Source organism: Enhydra lutris, unplaced genomic scaffold, assembly GCF_002288905.1.
Source record: "Enhydra lutris kenyoni isolate GAN:26980312 unplaced genomic scaffold, ASM228890v2 scaffoldscaffold9, whole genome shotgun sequence".
NCBI lineage: Eukaryota > Metazoa > Chordata > Mammalia > Carnivora > Mustelidae > Enhydra > Enhydra lutris.
Genome location: NW_019154093.1, coordinates 11,111,458 through 11,128,906, shown reverse-complemented (window position 1 = coordinate 11,128,906; position 17,449 = coordinate 11,111,458). Strand labels below are relative to the sequence as shown.

Below are 17,449 nucleotides of genomic sequence, written 5' to 3'. Positions count from 1 at the left end.
TTGTTCAAAAAAGTACTATCATTCACTTATAGTCAATACACAATACGTTCTTCAAAAATGGCTAATGGAAGAAAAACAATGCAGAGTTGTAAATCAGCTTAAACTTGAAAAGGCTTGATTTCCAAATTCAGGTCCAGGTTGTTTTGTCACCGCTCAAGAAGACATAAAGGTTTTTGACATTATCAAGGAACACTGTGGACAGCAATAAAAACTCTAGCCTAAATAAAAACTCTAGCAATAAAAACTCACCCTTTTAAGGGAATATGTGTAACTTACATAATGTCACATTCCAGAAAGAAGTCCCTAAGCAGAGAAACTTGCTCTTTTCAACTTGACTAATGCTCCCTATGCTGTCACAGGCACAATTCCAGGCACCCCTAAGAGCTAAATCTATATCAATTTCTTACAAGAAAACAAATATAGACCCAAAAACTCACTCCCCAAAAGCTGCAAAGTATCAGGACACCCTACTTATTAAAATTCAATAGAGATGGTGCCCCTGTGGACACAGTCACATCTTATGTAGATGCACCAATGAAAAAGAACAGGAATACTTGAAGTGCAAATGTTTTATTTACAAACTTAAATACTCATTCTCCCCAACTGAATACTTATTGTAATACAGAATACAACTGCTTTTCCCTCACAAATCGTGTCTTAAATTGGTTGTTTTGCTGTTTACATACATAGGAAAACATCTCTGTAACAAGTTTTATAACTAAAAAAGAGACAGATCAATAACACTGCCTTGCCCATTAAAAGTGCCAGCAAATGGATAAAAGTATTACTGAAATGCGTATTTCATATTAAACCACATTTTTTTCACTTGCATGTTAGGACTGGAAGAAAAAATGATAGGTACCTCACTCTTAATATAATTTAATGTAATAAACATTTTATACTCACACTTGTGTAATTCTATAATATTATAAAAATAAAAATCAGAAATAAGTATAATTTTCACTGATTCCTTGACTAATTTATGCTTACTTTCTAAGCGCTGTTATTTATAAATGTTTTCTGTGACCTTATTCTGTAAAAATTTTATTATCACTTCTAAAACATGATGGCACTGATTCTTTTTTGTGGGAATCTACTCTTCCAAATCCATTCAAATTGGTGGATTTCTCCCCATGAATTCTGTTTTAATAAGATTTATCTAATATTTAAGGCTTTGTCGTATTCAACATGAATATTATGTATGAATTTTCTGATGTACGATAAGATTTGACTTCTGGGAAAAGGCTTTCCCACATCTGTTACATTCATAGGGCTTCTCTCCTGTATGAGTTATCTGATGTCTAAGCAGATGTGACTTCTTGATGAAGGCTTTGCCACATTCGATGCACCCATATGGTTTCTCTCCTGTATGAATTCTTTGATGTGTAACAAGCACAGATGTGTTACCAAAGGCTTTGCCACATACAATACATTGGTAGGGTTTCTCTCCTGTATGAAATCGAGAATGTTTATAAAGGGATGAGCTATACCTGAAGGTTTTCCCACATTCCTTACATTCAAATGAGTTCTCAAGTGTATGGGATTTCACATGCTGGGTAAAGGAGGAGTTCCAAGTGAACGACTTCCCACACTGATGGCATTCGTAAGGTTTCTCTCCTGTGTGGAGTCTCTGATGGACCACCAGTTGTGCTTTATGCATAAATGCTTTCCCACAATCATTGCACACAAAGGGTCTCTCTCCGTTATGGATTTTCTGATGAGTTGCAAGGTGCGCCTTCCTGCTATAGGCTTTCCCACAGTCACTGCATTCAAAAGGTTTTTTTCTTGTATGATTTTTTTCATGTCTAATGAAATGAAATTTCTTTTTGAAGGCTTTCCCACATTCAGTGCATTCATATGAGTTTTTTCCAGTACAACATCTATCGTAACTAAGTAAGTCTAAAGTAGGTTGCAAACTCTTCCCATATAATTTACATTTATATGATTTTTTTCTTGTAGGATTAAGACTTGTGCTCATGTTATAACCATGGAGTCTGTCCATAGTCAGAATTTTATTGAATGTGAACAAAACTGAATTCAAAAAATTGTCTTTGCTTTCCTGGTGCTTCTCTGATTCATCAACAAGTAGGCAATCAGCTTCTAAAAAGGAGTACAATAAAACATGTCTAGTTAATTTTTTCCATACCAGTTATAGAAAGAAACATTATTTCAAATCCAGTATCTAATTCTGAAATATATCCTCTATTTGCTTTGCTCCTGAGCTTTAAGAATAAAGCTGCTGAAGAGGAAATGGGAGCAGATGAATGACATTAAAGAGAACAGATGGCTTAACTTGGGACCTATGAAAAGACCGTGAAATAGGCACAAATTACATTGAACAGGGTACAGACATCAAGGCATGGTTACCTCACATGAAGAGAGCCCACTGAGGAGATACGACCAGTGGATGAGGTGACCCAAGGAACAAGAGACTAGGGAGCTAAGGGAAGATATCAGAGGAAAAACTAGATCTGGAGATGGCAGGTCTAGAGTCCCCACTACTCCAGTCCTAAGTTACCCTGGTGGAAGGGCTCCCCATTTCCCTCATTCACATCTCTTTTTCCTCTTAATCACCTGGCACAATGGCGGTTGCCTCCAGGAACATTCTTATGTGTCCAGTCCTCTAACTTCATCCATATCACAGGTGAGATGGGCCTGCAGCTACCACAGCTGGGATGTATTCTCCCATGTTCTTATAAGCCCAGCCACAGATTCTGCCTGTTTGCTACTGCTTTTATTCTGGCTGCATTTCTTTTTTTTTAGGGCAAAGCCCTATATATGACCATTTGTTATATTTGTATTTGACAAGTACTGTTTTTACATTTTCTTTCAATCTACCTAAAAATTTAATCCCCAGAAAGCTGGGAAGTCACTTTTTTAAAATCCTGAAGTCACATTTTTTTCATTCCTATCCTCAAAACTCTAAAATCTCCAATCCATTTCTACATTAAAAGGGGGGCACCTGCTGGCTCAGAAGAGCATGAGGCTCTTGATCTCAAGGTTGTGAGTTCGAGCCCCATACTGGGTGCAGAGATTGCTTTAATTAAAAAAAAAAAAAGAAAGCAAGCAAGCTCGGGAGAAGGGGTTATATTCCCACTCCTAAGTTTCCCTCCTTGTGGAATGTTAGTACCACACCCCAGATTCTTCCTTCATGCCTCATTCTTCTCTGTGGAGCTGCCCCAAGTACAGGGCTATAGCCATTAGTACACATCTCTTTATAGGGATTGGAGTTTCTGTCTTTTTTCCTTTCTACTTCAACTAATGGAAAGAAGTATCCCGTGTTACCTCAGCTAGCAGTAACCAACTGAAAAATTCAAGGCACTCAGCCTGGTGAACAAAACTATACATTATAATGAATTCACTCATGGTATCTAAGCATGCATTCTTCTCGTCCTGAACAAATACCTTCTGTTCTAAGAATTCTAGACTCTAAATAACTACAATATTTTGCTCATGTCCCTTCCCCACCTTAAGATCCCCTTCCTCATCCCCCCTCATCTTATCTAGTCCTTAGATATTCTTTTTTTTTTTTTAAAGACTTTATTATTTATTTGACAGAGAGAGAGATCACAAGTAGGCAGAGAGGCAGGCAGAGAGAGAGGGGGAAGCAGACTCCCCACCAAGCGGAGAGCCGGACATGGGGCTCGATCCCAGGACCCTGCGATCATGACCTGAGCCGAAGGCAGAGGATTTAACCCACTGAGCCACCCAGGGGCCCCAGTCCTTAGATATTCTTTAGGGAAGAACCATTGTTCCATGATCTCAAAAAAAGACTCCTCTAATCTTCGTATACTTTTAACTTTAAGCTCCATTTTCTCTGTATTTCCAAGATAGTCACCACTGCTCCCCAAAACCATTCATTCTGACAATTAACTAGAACAGCAATGTTACTGTGCACTGAACAAATATTCCACACTCCTAAAACTTTAAAATGTTTTATATGGTTGTTTTGCCTTTTAAACACCCAAAAAAATGGCAATGGGTTGTTTTTTGTTTTGTTTTTTGCTTTCTTTGAATCTTTCTCAGGAAACATAAAAAAGGCTCACTGAAAGAATAAGAAACACCGCCCACAATGCCTGACTTTACAACAGTGAATTAACAAAATGTTCATTAAATATCCATTGTGTGCTCAGCAATGGTGTAAAAACAAAAAATGGTACAGGACTTTTTCTTCAGGGCATTATCATAAGAAAATATGCTTTATAAGCCATAAGGTTAAAAAAAAAACAAAACTAAACTAAAAGAATATATGTCAAGTTTTCACGGTAGAGTCATAGGATAGCTAGGATGGAGGTTCCAAGAAGGTAGAGATCAACTAGGCAGGAGTTACCATGAAAGAGGAGAAGAAATGAATTCAGACTTACTGGCATGCTGGGCTTAGGCAGAGCACATCAGCTTCCAAAGAACTGAAGCACAGAAGATAATCATGTACAGAGTTCACTAAAGAGCCCAACTGTCACGGCATAGGGAAAAGATGGACCATTCTGGGCAAATAAAATGGGATCACATTAAAGAGGGCCTTAAAAGCCTTTTAAATATCACAGTAAAAGTTATGAAGAAATAATCTGTGTTTATCTGTCAGGAGAGTGACAAGGAAAATGTAATGATTTGGATACATCTTGCAGGAACATCTAAGATAAACCAGAAAATAGGATGAAATTGGCAATATAGAATCATGAACAGCCTAGACACAGTATTGGGAGTTCAAATTCACTTGGTTCATTAGGTTATTTGCTATGTCATTCAAATTTGAGGTCTTAGGGGATCTAAAAACACACTTAATTTGTGTCTCAATCATTTAAAGTCTTTTATGGGCTCTGTGGAAAAAGAAAATTATATTTTAAATCAGCCTTGAATGAACTAATAATTGAAATCACAGGTAATAAGTCATAATAGTATTTAAGGAGACACTCTTGAGAGAAAAAAGCTAAGTTGCTTACTACAGTGATGTGGAGATGGCCAAGCAGCAGGCCAGCCATTATCCTTTATTACAATGTAAACAGAAAGGTGAAGGCTAAAGAATACGACATAGTGGTTACTATGAGAAAACAGAGATGGAGGCCAGGTGGGGAAAACGGGGAGCTGGAGAACGGGGAGTTGGGAAAATTGGAATGGAGAGTTGGGAAAATGGGAACAAGGAGTTGGGAAAGTGGGGAGTTGGGAAAATGGGAATGGGGAGTTGGGAGACACACAGATGCCACAGATAGGACAAAGAAAATCACATTAGTTCTTCAGAGGGATGCGGTTTCTGAAGGAGTTGCCATGAGAAAAGTTCTGAAGGTGGACAAGAAGGCAAGCAGCAATGGTGGAGAAGCAGTAAGTGAGGGTGAGGACAGATTAGTGAGGAACCAACTCAAAGGAAGCTGGGGAATTTCCAAACGATATCAGTATTATCAGGTGAAGCAGAGAAATGCACTACAAGGTTAATACTGCCAGTTAGCAGTGAGACTGCAGATGAGCAAGGTGGGATGCACAGGTGGGTATACGCTACAAGAAAAGGAAGAGGTTTTTTTGAAAAGGGGAAATAATTAGAAAGAGCATAATGTTACTAAAAGTTTTGAAATAAAAACAACCAACATATACTGAACACATACTCTATGTCAACTATTTGAAAGATTTTATGTGGATTAACTCATATGATCTTTAAAAGAAACTTGAAGTGAGGATTAATATTATATCTGTTTTATAAATAAAGTTGTGCTACAAAATAATTAGGTTAGACAGTGACTGGTGGAGTAACACTTTAAATCCACATGATCTGACTACCTTGTAAGAACTAGATATATGGAAAAGATGTGTGCCCATGTTGACGATAAAAGAATGAAGATTTTAGGAATTAAGAGCACAAAGCAAGGGCCTCCATGGAACAGGCAGTGCAGGGAGACAGGGCAGAGAGGAGAGGGACCTCCCTCCAGACAAAAGCTGAGCAAAGAGAAGGAGCAGCTCTGTGAGCACAGGGAGTCAAGGTGTCATCTGGGGATCTGACGATGTTATATCAAGGGGACCCAAAGCTGTGTGGCTTTTAAGAAGGCCTTCCTCAAAGAGCTGCTTCCAAGCTACCTGTCCCTCACTGACCAACTGGAATCTCAATTGCAAAGACTCCCATCTGCCCGGTTTTCTTTCACTCACCTGGACAGCGCCAGCGTGGGTTCTCTCCCTCCCCCAGCCATGGCTCTTGTCCTTGCTCTGCCTTGAAGATGCCTTTTGTTTTGGTACCGGGGCCCCCTGTTCATGGGAAACAACACAGAACTGGAGACAAAGTGCTAGAGACAAATCACTACCTCACAATTCAGGCTGCCTCCTTGAGTCTCAGGGCCTGGAAAGGATGACAGACAGGCTTTAGAACAGAAAAGACCCTTCTCCTCCACCTGGGAGCCAGAAGCATAAACACTCTATCTGTTTATGCGTCATCTCAAAGGGGATGAAGAATCTGTGACCGCTAACGTTCAGGGCCAAACTTAGGAATGCTTCAGAACGTCCACAGCTTCCACAAGTCCTAGAGGAAGGGCACTAGGAGTATATTCTTAGTTCCACTGAGGAGTCACCACCCCCTGTCCTTACCCACTGAGATGAGGTTTCTAAAGTTCTCCAACATCACATCCCAATACAAGGTTCTCTGATCACAGTCAAGCAGCTGCCACTCCTCTGGGGTGAAGTCCACAGCCACATCCTGGAATGTCACTGATCCCTGTAACAGCACATTCATCTTCAAACTAAAGTGTGCATCATTTGGGGACTTGCAAGAGAATCATGGCAGCCTCTTTATGATCGTATCATATTCATTGTTGAGTTTTCAGAAAATATAACTACGGTATGCTTGACTCAGAATTATATTTTGTGATAGAAACAAAAATCATATTAAAAATATTCACTAGTGTCAGGACAGTTCAATCAGGTAAAGAATAGTCTTTTTAACAAATGGTGGTGTGACAGCTAAACATCCACATGGAAAAAAATGAGCTGGACTCCCTTCACACACACACAAACACCTTATATCATATGGAAAAATGAACTAAAAATGGATCAGAGACCTAAATGCAAGAGCTAAAACTATAAAATTCTTAGAATACATAGAAGTAAATCTTTCTGACCTTGGATTAGGCAGTGGTTTCTTAGATATGACAGGAAGTATAAGTGACCACAGGAAAAAAATAGATAAAATGGAAATCATCAAAATTTAAATTCTGTGCTTCAAAGGACACCATCAAGAAAATGAAAGATGGAGGGACGCCTGGGTGGCTCAGTTGGTTAAGCGGCTGCCTTCGGCTCAGGTCATGATCCCAGGGTCCTGGGATCGAGTCCCGCATCGGGCTCCTTGCTCGGCAGGGAGCCTGCTTCTCCCTCTGCCTCTGCCTGCCTCTCTGTCTGCCTGTGCTCGCTCGCTCTCTCTCCCTCTGTCCCTGACAAATAAATAAAATCTTTAAAAAAAAAAAAAAAGAAAATGAAAGATGGGGTGCTTGGGTGGTTCAGTCATTAAGTGTCTGCCTTCAGTTCAGGTCATGGTCCTGGGGTCCTGGGATCAAGTCCCGCTTTGGGCTCCCTGCTTGGCAGGAAGCTTGCTTCTCCCTCTCCCACTCCCCCTGCTTGCGTTCCTTCTCTCGCTATGTCTGTCAAATAAATAAATAAAATCTTAAAAAAAAAAAAAAGAAAATGAAAGACAACCCACAGAATGGGATAAAATATGTGCAAATCATATATCTTGATAAGAAACTTGTATCTAGAATATAAAAAGAACTCTTAAAACACAACAATAAAAAGACAACCCAACTTAAAAATGGACAAAGGATTTGGAGAGGCTTTCTCCAAAGACACACATGGTCCATAAGCCATGAAAAGATGATCAACAGCATTAGTAAATACAAATAAGAACTAAATGAGATATCACTTTGCACCCACTAGGATGGTTAAAATCAAAGATAGACAATGACAAGAAGTGACAAGGATGTGGAAAAACTGGAACTCTCATATATTGCTACTAGGGTTGTAAAATGATGCAACAACTATGGAAAACAGTTTTACAGTTCCTTGAAATGTACCATATGACCCAGCAATTCCTCCTATGTATATACCCAAGAAAACCGAAAATATATGCCCACATAAAAACCTATACACAAATCTTCACAGAAGTATTCATCCAAGAGCGAAAACAATATAAGTATCTATTAGCTGATGAATAGATGGATAAACAAAATGAGTTATATCCATATAATGCAATAATTTTTGGCATACATGTAACATTGATGACCTTGAAAAAGGTGAAAGAAGCTAGTCAAAGAAAATCACACACTGTATTGTCTTAGCTACATTAAATGTTCAGAAAAGGCAAATCCATAGAAACAGAAAACAAATTAGGGCTGGGAGATGAGAGGAATGGGGAATGACTGCTAATATGGGGTTTCTTTTGAGGTAATGAAAATATTCTAAAGTTAGATAATGGAGACGGTTTCAGTGAAAAGACTGAAGACCACTGAGTTGTATATATTTTAAATGGGTCAATCTGTAATACCTGAATTATGTCTCAATAAAATTATTTAAAATACTGCTAAGATGTCCTTCATTCACTCACTCATAAAATGTTTAATAAGGACCTACCAGACACTGTAGTAGTGATACAAAAAAGACTAAAGACTAAAGGTATTACTGGTCTCAGAGATCTTACAATATATTAGACACAACAAAGTAAAAATATAGGTTAGAAGGTTAACATGTCAGACTCACATGACCATAATTAAATAGAAAATAAGGACTCTTTTACATGATAAAATATATCCTCTCAACCATAAGGCCAAAATCATGGTTAACTAACTTAAGCTGAAATTTAAAAAGCATGTAGCTACATACATATTACAAAAAGATAGTTAAGACCATATAGAACAGGGGTCAGCAAACTACAACCCATACATTGGCCTGCTGTTTTGTAAATACAATGTTATTGGAACATTTATACCCATTCATTTACTTCAGCTGCAGAGTTGAGTAGTTGCACAGAGTCTGTATGGTTTCCAAGACTAAAATATTTACTATCTGGCCCTTTAAAAAGTTAGGAGACTAGCTAGGGTTTGTCCTACAAATGCATAGACAGTTTGGTATTAAAAGGTGTATTAGAAATTCTCTAAATTGCGGTACTAAAGATGACAAAATATATTATTTTATCAACAGGTATTTTTAAAAACACATAAGGGAAAAAGTTTCCAACTTGTGAAAACAATTTTAACAAGCTAAAAGTCTTTAACTTGATTAAAAACAACCAAAAAAGCCCCCACTATCTACTAAAATACAAGAGGAAACAATGAAACACTGGAACCATTCCATTAAAATTGGAACAAAAAAGATACTGGCTATTAATTACATTGAAAATTATAGTTCCTAGCAATCCTGTCCATTGCAATAAGACAAGAAAAAAAATTGAAGATATACATATTGACCAGTAAGGCATAAAACTCCTTTGAAGAGTAAATGACTGTCTACCTAGAAAATCTAAAAACCACCTAAAAAATTCTTGCACTTAATAAGAGTCCTGTAAGTTGACATAAAGTCAAATAGATAAATGCATATTTCCCAAACACCAAAATAGCCAATTAGAAAATATAATGAAAAAAGATCCATCCCATTCTCAAGAGCAACCTAAACCATATGTAAGAATAAACATTACAAGAAATGTACAAGAATTATAATAATAAACCTATAAAAATGTAAAGAAGCGGGGGCGCCTGGATGGCTCAGTGGGTTAAGCCTCTGCCTTCAGCTCAGGTCATGATCTCAGGGTCCTGGGATCGAGCCCCGTATCCGGCTCTCTGCTCCGCAGGGGCTTGCTTCCTCCTCTCTCTCTCTCTGCCTGCCTCTCTGCCTACTTGTGATCTCTGCCTGTCAAATAAATAAAATCTTTAAAAAAATGTAAAGAAGAATAAGAAAAACTGAACACAGAATACATTATTGAAGTTAGGAATTCTACACAAATCAGTGTAAAAGTATACTGCAATCACAATTAAAACACCTTATATACTTCTTTGTAGAGTCTGACAAGTTGATTCTAAAATTCACATGGAAGAGAAAATGCTCAGGAGTACCAGGAGACTCTGGAAAAGGGTACAAGGTTTACTTATGGTTACAGAAGAATATTAGAAAGGCTACATACCTGAACTTACAAATTGAGTTCGATATAGTGCTGCTTACTGGCACTATGTTCTCTACTTACTATGGGAAACACTCTAAGAAAGTCATAGGAAATATGATGTTATATTTATCACAGGGTTGTTGCTGTGAATGTTATTTCTAACATTATCTCTATGAAAATCCATTACAGTATTTTTTTTCAGAGAATTGAATCAGGAATATCTTTACTTATCTGAGGAATTATTTTGCTTCATCCTCACAGATAATACCAATACTTTAACTGGCTGGCTAGCCATTTTCTATGATTGCTATAAGGAATGGGTACATATATGCAGCTCAAATTTATTCCAACTATGTGCAAACCCTGTGACCTGGATATCAGCCTACCAATTTTCTAAATTTTTTTTGGACTTGATCTAGTCAATCCACATTTTCCCTGTCTATACATTTCCTTTTTATATAGATTTTTGAGAGATTTAAGTGACTGAATAAATGGGTACCTTACCTGGAAGTTGATCATTTTCTGCAGCTCTTACACAGAGATCTATGAATGTAAAAATGGGAAAAAAAGAATAGAAAGGTATAAAAAACCAAGAAGCAATGTAGAAAAGAAAAGAAGCACTATCAGAACAGAAGGACTCACATTCCAGCTTCAGTAAATGTCACCCAGTGGGAGAATGATTCTAGAAGATGTCAAAAAAATCCATATTTTATAAGCACCAAACTCTACTGGTGGTTCTGTTATGAATATATGAAGGTTAGACAAGTATGTTGTATATTTCTGTCCTGCTGATCTAACAGCAAGTTGTTAATCTTTGAATCAGTGACATTTTTTTTCTCCCAAAATTTATCCCAAAAAAATTTAAATGAATTAAAAGACTAACTAAAAGCCTGGTCTCTAAAACTCTCTGGAATCTCTGCTCTGAAGCTGGGATAAGAGAACTCAAACTGGGTTGGGTTTTCTTGAGAAGGTTGGACCCAGGAAATTTTTTTTTTTTTAAGCTGGAGCACCCTTCAGTTTAAAGTCTAAATTAGCTTCTCTCTCCCTCTCTCTCTCTCTCTCTCGATCTCTCTGGAAATTCACCATCTCCTATGAGCCCAGTATCGGTTTTTTAAAATTCCAACCAGCAAAGATGGGGCCATAGAAAGGCTAAAATATGCAAAGGGGACTCACAGCTTTATTTACAGCCTTCCCTGGAAGATGTGCAGTTTCAACAGAGACCCTTAAAAAAAAAAAAAAAAAAAAAAAAGACTACAAATCGAGATTTACTCAGCAGTCACTGCTTTAATATTTCAAAAGGAGAATAAATTCAACTCTTTGTTTTTTTTTTCACAGGATGCTATCTTGCAAAAAAAAAAAGAATAAAATTTGGAGCACAGCATAAGGAATACAGTCAATGATACTGTAATTGTCATATAAGGGGTACAAATGGTAACCACACTTGTGAAATCGGCATAATGCATAAACTTGTCAAATCACTAAGCTGTACATCTGAAACTAATGTAACACTGTGTGTCAACTATACTCAGAAGAAGAGGAGGAAGAGGAGGAGGAGAAAGAGAAGGAATTAAATTTGGTGAAAACTCATCTGGGTTTGAATCTCAGCTCTTCCACTTTCTAAGCTGTCAGTCTAAAGCAAATAACATAACCCCTCTCTCAGCTTCAGTTAATTCACATGCAAAATGGAGAGAATACTTACTTCAGATTATTGTTGTGAAAATACACTAAAAAGAGAACACAGCAGTTTCTCTAGAAACGTTTTCTTCCTAGATCCCTTTGAATGGTTTAATATTACCTTTTGCAGGCTCTGGTAGGGCCAATGGTGTTCTTGTAACCAGGAAAGGTACAGCTGATGCACAGACTCCTACACAGTGATCTCCTACAAGAGCAGCAAAGCAAACCGAGCCTGCCCCAGCCCCACCCGGAATCTGGGAACCCACTGAGTGGTAGTCAGACCCTTCTCTTGCTCTCTCTGAACTACTCCAGAATCGGACAGGACTCACACACCCAAAAACCAAATCACCGCACGTAGGGGTTGTGAAGTATTATCTTCTGTTGGGTAAGCCAATAAACTGGTCCTGCCCGTCCGTTACGTCCCCAGGCTCCACAGAGTCATACCTGCCAGCCTTTCACCGCCACGCTCCCAGCTTTGCTTGTAAGAGATCAGGTTACAGAGCTCTCCTAGAGACTCTGGGCGAACGCCGCACTCTCACTTCATTCGGCGCAGGTTGGAAGATACGGAATACCGGCTGGCGACCCACTGCGCGTGTGCGGAAGTAACTGACGCCCAGGTTCCCAGGTCCCTCCGCGATGCAGGCTGTTCATAGGGGACTACATTTCCCATAAGGCCTGTGGAGCTCGTTTCCGGAAGGCATCGGAAGCCTCTGCCTCTTTGGGGGAGATTCCTGGGTTGGTATCTCTGTGGCATCCCTGAGAGCTGCGCCCGTTTGTAAAAAAGAGGTGTATATATCATTTTCGTTAAAAAATATAAAGACATCAGAATTTTTAAAAACTGGAAAATCTAAATCAGCGGTGTAAGATAATAATCTACCCTTAATTCAGTTTCTTCTAGCAATGCGCCAGCTTAGGTCCCAGCAAAGGAGATGAAGAGGACCCAAGAAAGAAGACTAAGAGATAATGAGTGAGACAGACTTAAATGCAGTAGAGTTTGGATGTGCAAAATCAAGAGAAGAAAATGTTTCAAGACGTGGAGAATGATCCACTGTATAAATGCTAATGAGAAGTAGGATGATAACTAAGAATTGATCATTGGATTTAGCATTGTGGAAGCTGTGAAAAAATGCCATTTTGGTGTAGTGGTAGAAGTTTGATTAAATTTAATAGGAATTTGATAAGAGTGGGATGAAAGAATGGGAAGAGAGGAGGTGTAGAAAGCAAATATAGACTACTTTTAAGAAGTTTGGTTTTTTAAAGATGAGTAGAAAAAGAAGATAGGGAAAATGTATTGGAGGTTTGAGGAGAGAAAAGGAATACTGTATTACATTGATTCTAATACACTTTTTGTATTTTAGCATCCTTGATTCCTTTTCCTTTCTCTTTGTCTCATTGTATGTTCTATGAAAGCACAATTTTTTTTTTGCGATATTGTGACCTATAATAAGAAATATATATTTAATCCTCAACCCCATTTCTGGCAGAGTTCCTAAAACTCTTGGAATTTCCTAAATGATAATGGTGTTCTTTGTTATATTAATGAAGTGCTTTTGGACTGTACCTAAGGATGGGAGCTGGCTACCAGAAGAACCATCCATATGGTTAGAGGGTTGGAACTTTCTGTCCCAACTCCTGTACTTCTGAGGAGGGGAGAGAGGCTGGTGGTTGAATCAATTGCCAGTGACCATTAATTTAATCATTCATGCCTATGTAATGAAGTCTCCATAAGAACTCAAAGGATGGAATTCAGAGACTTTCTGGGTTGGTGAACACATGGAGGTACAGGGAGAGTGATGACCCAGAAAGGGCATGGAAGCTCTTTACCCCTTTCCCATACTTTGCCTTATGCATCTCTTCCATCTAGATGTTCCTGAGTTATATATCCTTTTCTAATAAACTGGTAACCTAGAAAATAAAGTTGTTTCTCCAAGTTCTATAAGCTGCCTAGCAAATTGGTCAAACCCAAGGAGGGGTTGTTGGAACCTCCAATCTATAGCCAGTAGGTCAAAAGCACAGGTGACAACTTGGACTTGTGATTGGCATCTGAAGTTGGGGGAGAGGACCAAGCACGTCTATAGTTTTATCTCCATAAATATGTCATGGAATGTGTGTTGTTTGTTTCCCATAACTATGAATCTGTTTCTGTTCTGATTGCTCCTTTGTTTTGTTTTTCAGATTCCACATTTAAGTGAAATCATATGGTATTTGTCTTTCTCTGACTGATTTAACTTAGCATAATACTGTCTAGGTCCATTCATGTTGTCACAAATGGCAAGATTTCATTCTTTTTAATGACAAATATTCTATATTCTTGTGTGTGAGAATGTGTGTGTGTGTGTGTGTACACATGCACACACTACATTTTCTTTATCCATTCACCTATTGGGCACTTAGGTTGCTTCCATATCTTGGCTATTGTAAACAATGCTGCAGTGAATCTTGGGGTGCATATGTCTCTTCAAATTGGTGTTTGTGTTTTGGTTTTTGGTTTTTGTTTCAGATAAGTACCTAGATGTAGTATTGCTGGATCACATAGTAGTTCTATTCTTAATTTTTGCCGAATCTCCATACTGTTTTCCATTGTAGCTGCACCACTTTACGTTCCCACCAATGGTGTATAAAGGTTCCATTTTCTCTGCATTCTTGCCAACACTTGTTATTTATTTTTTTAATAATATCTAATCCACAGGTGTGAGGTGATCTCATTGTGGTTTTGATTTGCATTTCTCTGATGATTAGTGATGTTGAGCATGTATTCATGAACTTGTGGGCCTCGTGAGTTTGGAAATGTTCCTTCCTCTTTAATTTTTTGGAATAATCTGAAAAGGAGAAGTACTAACTTCTCTTTAAATGTTTGGTAGATTTCACCTATGAAGCTATCTGGTCCTAGAATTTTGGGGTTTTTTTGGTGGGCGGTAAAAATAGTGATTCAATTTCATCACTTGTATTTGTCTATTCAGATTTTCTATTTCTCCATGAATCAGTTTTGGAAAGTTGTATGATCCTAGGAATTTATCCATTTCTTCTAGGTTTTCCAATTTGTTGGCAATAATTGTTCTTGGTAAGTCCTTTATGATCCTTTGTATTTCTGTACTGTCAGTTACAACTTCTTTTTCATTTCTGGTTTTGTTTTGGCTCTCTCTCTTTTTTTTTCTTGATGAGTCTGCATAGAGGTTTATCGATTATGTTTATAATATTTTATAACTATTATAAATATTTATAAATATTTATATAAATATATAAATATAAATATATATAAATATAAAAAGAACCAGCTTTTCATTTCAGTGATCTTTGCTATTTTTTAATCTCTATTTCATTTATTTCTGCCCTTAGGTCCTTTATTCTTCTAAATTTGGGTTTTGCTTATTCTTCTTTTTCTAGTTCCTTTAGGTGTAAAGTTATTTGTTTCAGATTTTTTTGTTTGTTTCTTGAGGTATGCCTGTATCAATATGAATTCCCCTTTTAGAACAACAATTACCACATGTGTAAGGTTTTTCTCCAGTGTGGATTCTGATGTATATGAAGATTTGCATTTTGGCTGAAGCTCTTACCATGCACAACATACTTATTGGGTTCCTCTCTTGCCTGCACTCTGATGGATGTGAAGTTTCGAGTTATCACTAAAACCTTTACCTCTATTCACACATTGGGAGGGCCTTTCCCCTATGTAATCTCTGAAGAACTTGAAAACCTATATTCTACCTGAGGTTCTTGTCACAGGTTTCTTTTCTTTCTTTTTTTTTTTTTTAAAGATTCTATCTATTTATCTGACAGACAGAGATCACAAGTAGACAGAGAGGCAGGCAGAGAGAGAGAGGGAAGCAGGCTCCCTGCTGAGCAGAGAGCCCGATGCGGGACCCGATCCCAGGACCCTGAGATCATGACCTGAGCCGAAGGCAGCGGCTTAACCCACTGAGCCACCCAGGCGCCCCTTGTCACAGGTTTCTAACCATATGGATTCTCTGATGAATATGAAAATTTGAGTTAGCACTGAATCTTTTCTGCATCCCTCACCTTTAAATTTTTTTTCTTCTCAGGAGAACATGAAGAATTATGTTACAACTGAAGCATTTACCATATGTATCATATTTCTAGTTTCTTCGCTGTGTGAATTCTCTCATTATAGCAAAGATCTATGCCCTATTTGAATCCCCAACATGTTAATCAGACTTTAAGGTTTCTGTGTGACCTTTCTAATGAGCTCAATACTCACTGAAGCATTTACCACACTTGCTACACTAATACATATTCCCTGTGTGGAAAGAGGGGGAAATCAGAGAACAGCAAAATTGGGGGTGGGAATGAAAAATAAAATCACTGGACAAAATGCTTCAATGGCTACTTGAATAGCAGAAGAGAAGAGTGGGAAAATACTTGGATCTCAGTTAACTAGATTACCAGGTCAAAGAAGTCTTAGATTGTAAAGATAGAAAACAAAAAGAGTGAAATATGAGAGAGAAGATAACAGATGTAGAAGGCAAGTCAAGGAAATTTTACACGTAACAGGCACTCCAGAAGAAAATACTGGAATACTAAGCAAAGAAATCTTTCTAAGTTGAGCAGTCGAAGAAAAGCACAAAAATTATCTCAGTATTGAAAGAAAATGACAGAGAATAAAATAATGAGAAAAATTAGGGGAATCAGGAAGTGTATATAATAGAAATACATGTAACAGTTTCCAAAAAGAGAAACTAGAGAAGCAATAACCCAGAGAAGCAATAAATAAAGCAATAGTTGAAAAAATATTGGTGGAAGTACTTTCTTCCTTTCATTTTAATGTATTTTATAATGAGCACGTATTATTTATTCAGAAAAATCCACCATAGAGGAAATTAAACAATATGCTGGCTTTTCAGAATTATTTTAGAAGATCAAAATCCTCATTAAAAATGGGCAACGAATATAAGCAGTCAATTCTTAGAGGAAATACAAATTACCAATAAGTAACAGATACTCAGCTTCCTAGCTTATTGAATAGTGCAATTTAAAACAATAGTAAAGTTGGGGCACCTGGACAGCTCCAACAGCTGATTGTCCGCCTTCGGCTCAGGTCATGATCCCAGGGTCCTGGGATCAATCCCTATACCTGGCTCCCTACTCAATGGAGAGCCTTCTTCTCTATCTCTCTCTCTGCCCCTCCCCCACTCACTCTCACTCTAAAATAAGTAATTTTTAAAATTTTATTCCTACTATTAAGTAGGAAGATACCTGTTGAAGTTAGAGAAACAAGAGAGAAGAACTTAGGTTCCTGACACCATGGAGTACAACATCAGACCTAGACTAACTGTATTGAGGGTTTTTGTCATAAGAGAAATAAATTTCTGTTTCGTTTGGTTAAACAAAACAAAAATTGTTTTGGCAATTTCTACTATAAACAGTTGGAACTAGTCCTAATTAAAATATTCAACCTATTCTCTGGCCCAGGAAGCAAATTTTTAAATAATCAAGAAACAGCTTTGTTATGTCTCTTTTCATTTACCCGCTCATGGAACAAATATCCAAGAGGTCCATAATTTAGAGTTCAGATAACTTTGAGCAGAATTTCCAAGGTAGAGATGACATTATTAACCAAGTGGAGGCTGCAAACCAGGGAAGCATTTGCTGTAGAAAACAGCATCAGTGATCCTGGGGTGATCCCTACAGATGTCTCAACTTGTG

At 37.8% G+C, this 17,449-nt stretch overlaps 1 protein-coding gene across 5 annotated transcripts; it reads right to left on the bottom strand.

The window, feature by feature from the left end:
• Positions 1-927: 927 nt before the first annotated feature.
• On the bottom strand, positions 928-12,375 carry LOC111143251 (zinc finger protein 684). Of its 5 annotated transcripts, XM_022496869.1 has the most exons (6): positions 12,233-12,375; positions 11,288-11,336; positions 10,619-10,657; positions 6,562-6,688; positions 6,130-6,225; positions 928-2,100 (listed from the first exon to the last, which is right to left on the bottom strand). In XM_022496869.1, exons 3-6 carry the CDS (start codon positions 10,631-10,633, stop codon positions 1,196-1,198), a joined length of 1,143 nt encoding a protein of 380 aa, XP_022352577.1. In that variant the 5' UTR covers positions 10,634-10,657; positions 11,288-11,336; positions 12,233-12,375; the 3' UTR covers positions 928-1,195. The 5 variants fall into 5 exon arrangements, with proteins under 5 accessions (XP_022352577.1, XP_022352579.1, XP_022352578.1 ...); XM_022496871.1 differs by lacking the exon at positions 11,288-11,336; XM_022496870.1 differs by lacking the exon at positions 12,233-12,375 and having other exon boundaries at positions 11,288-11,356.
• Between the last annotated feature and the right edge of the window lie 5,074 nt (positions 12,376-17,449).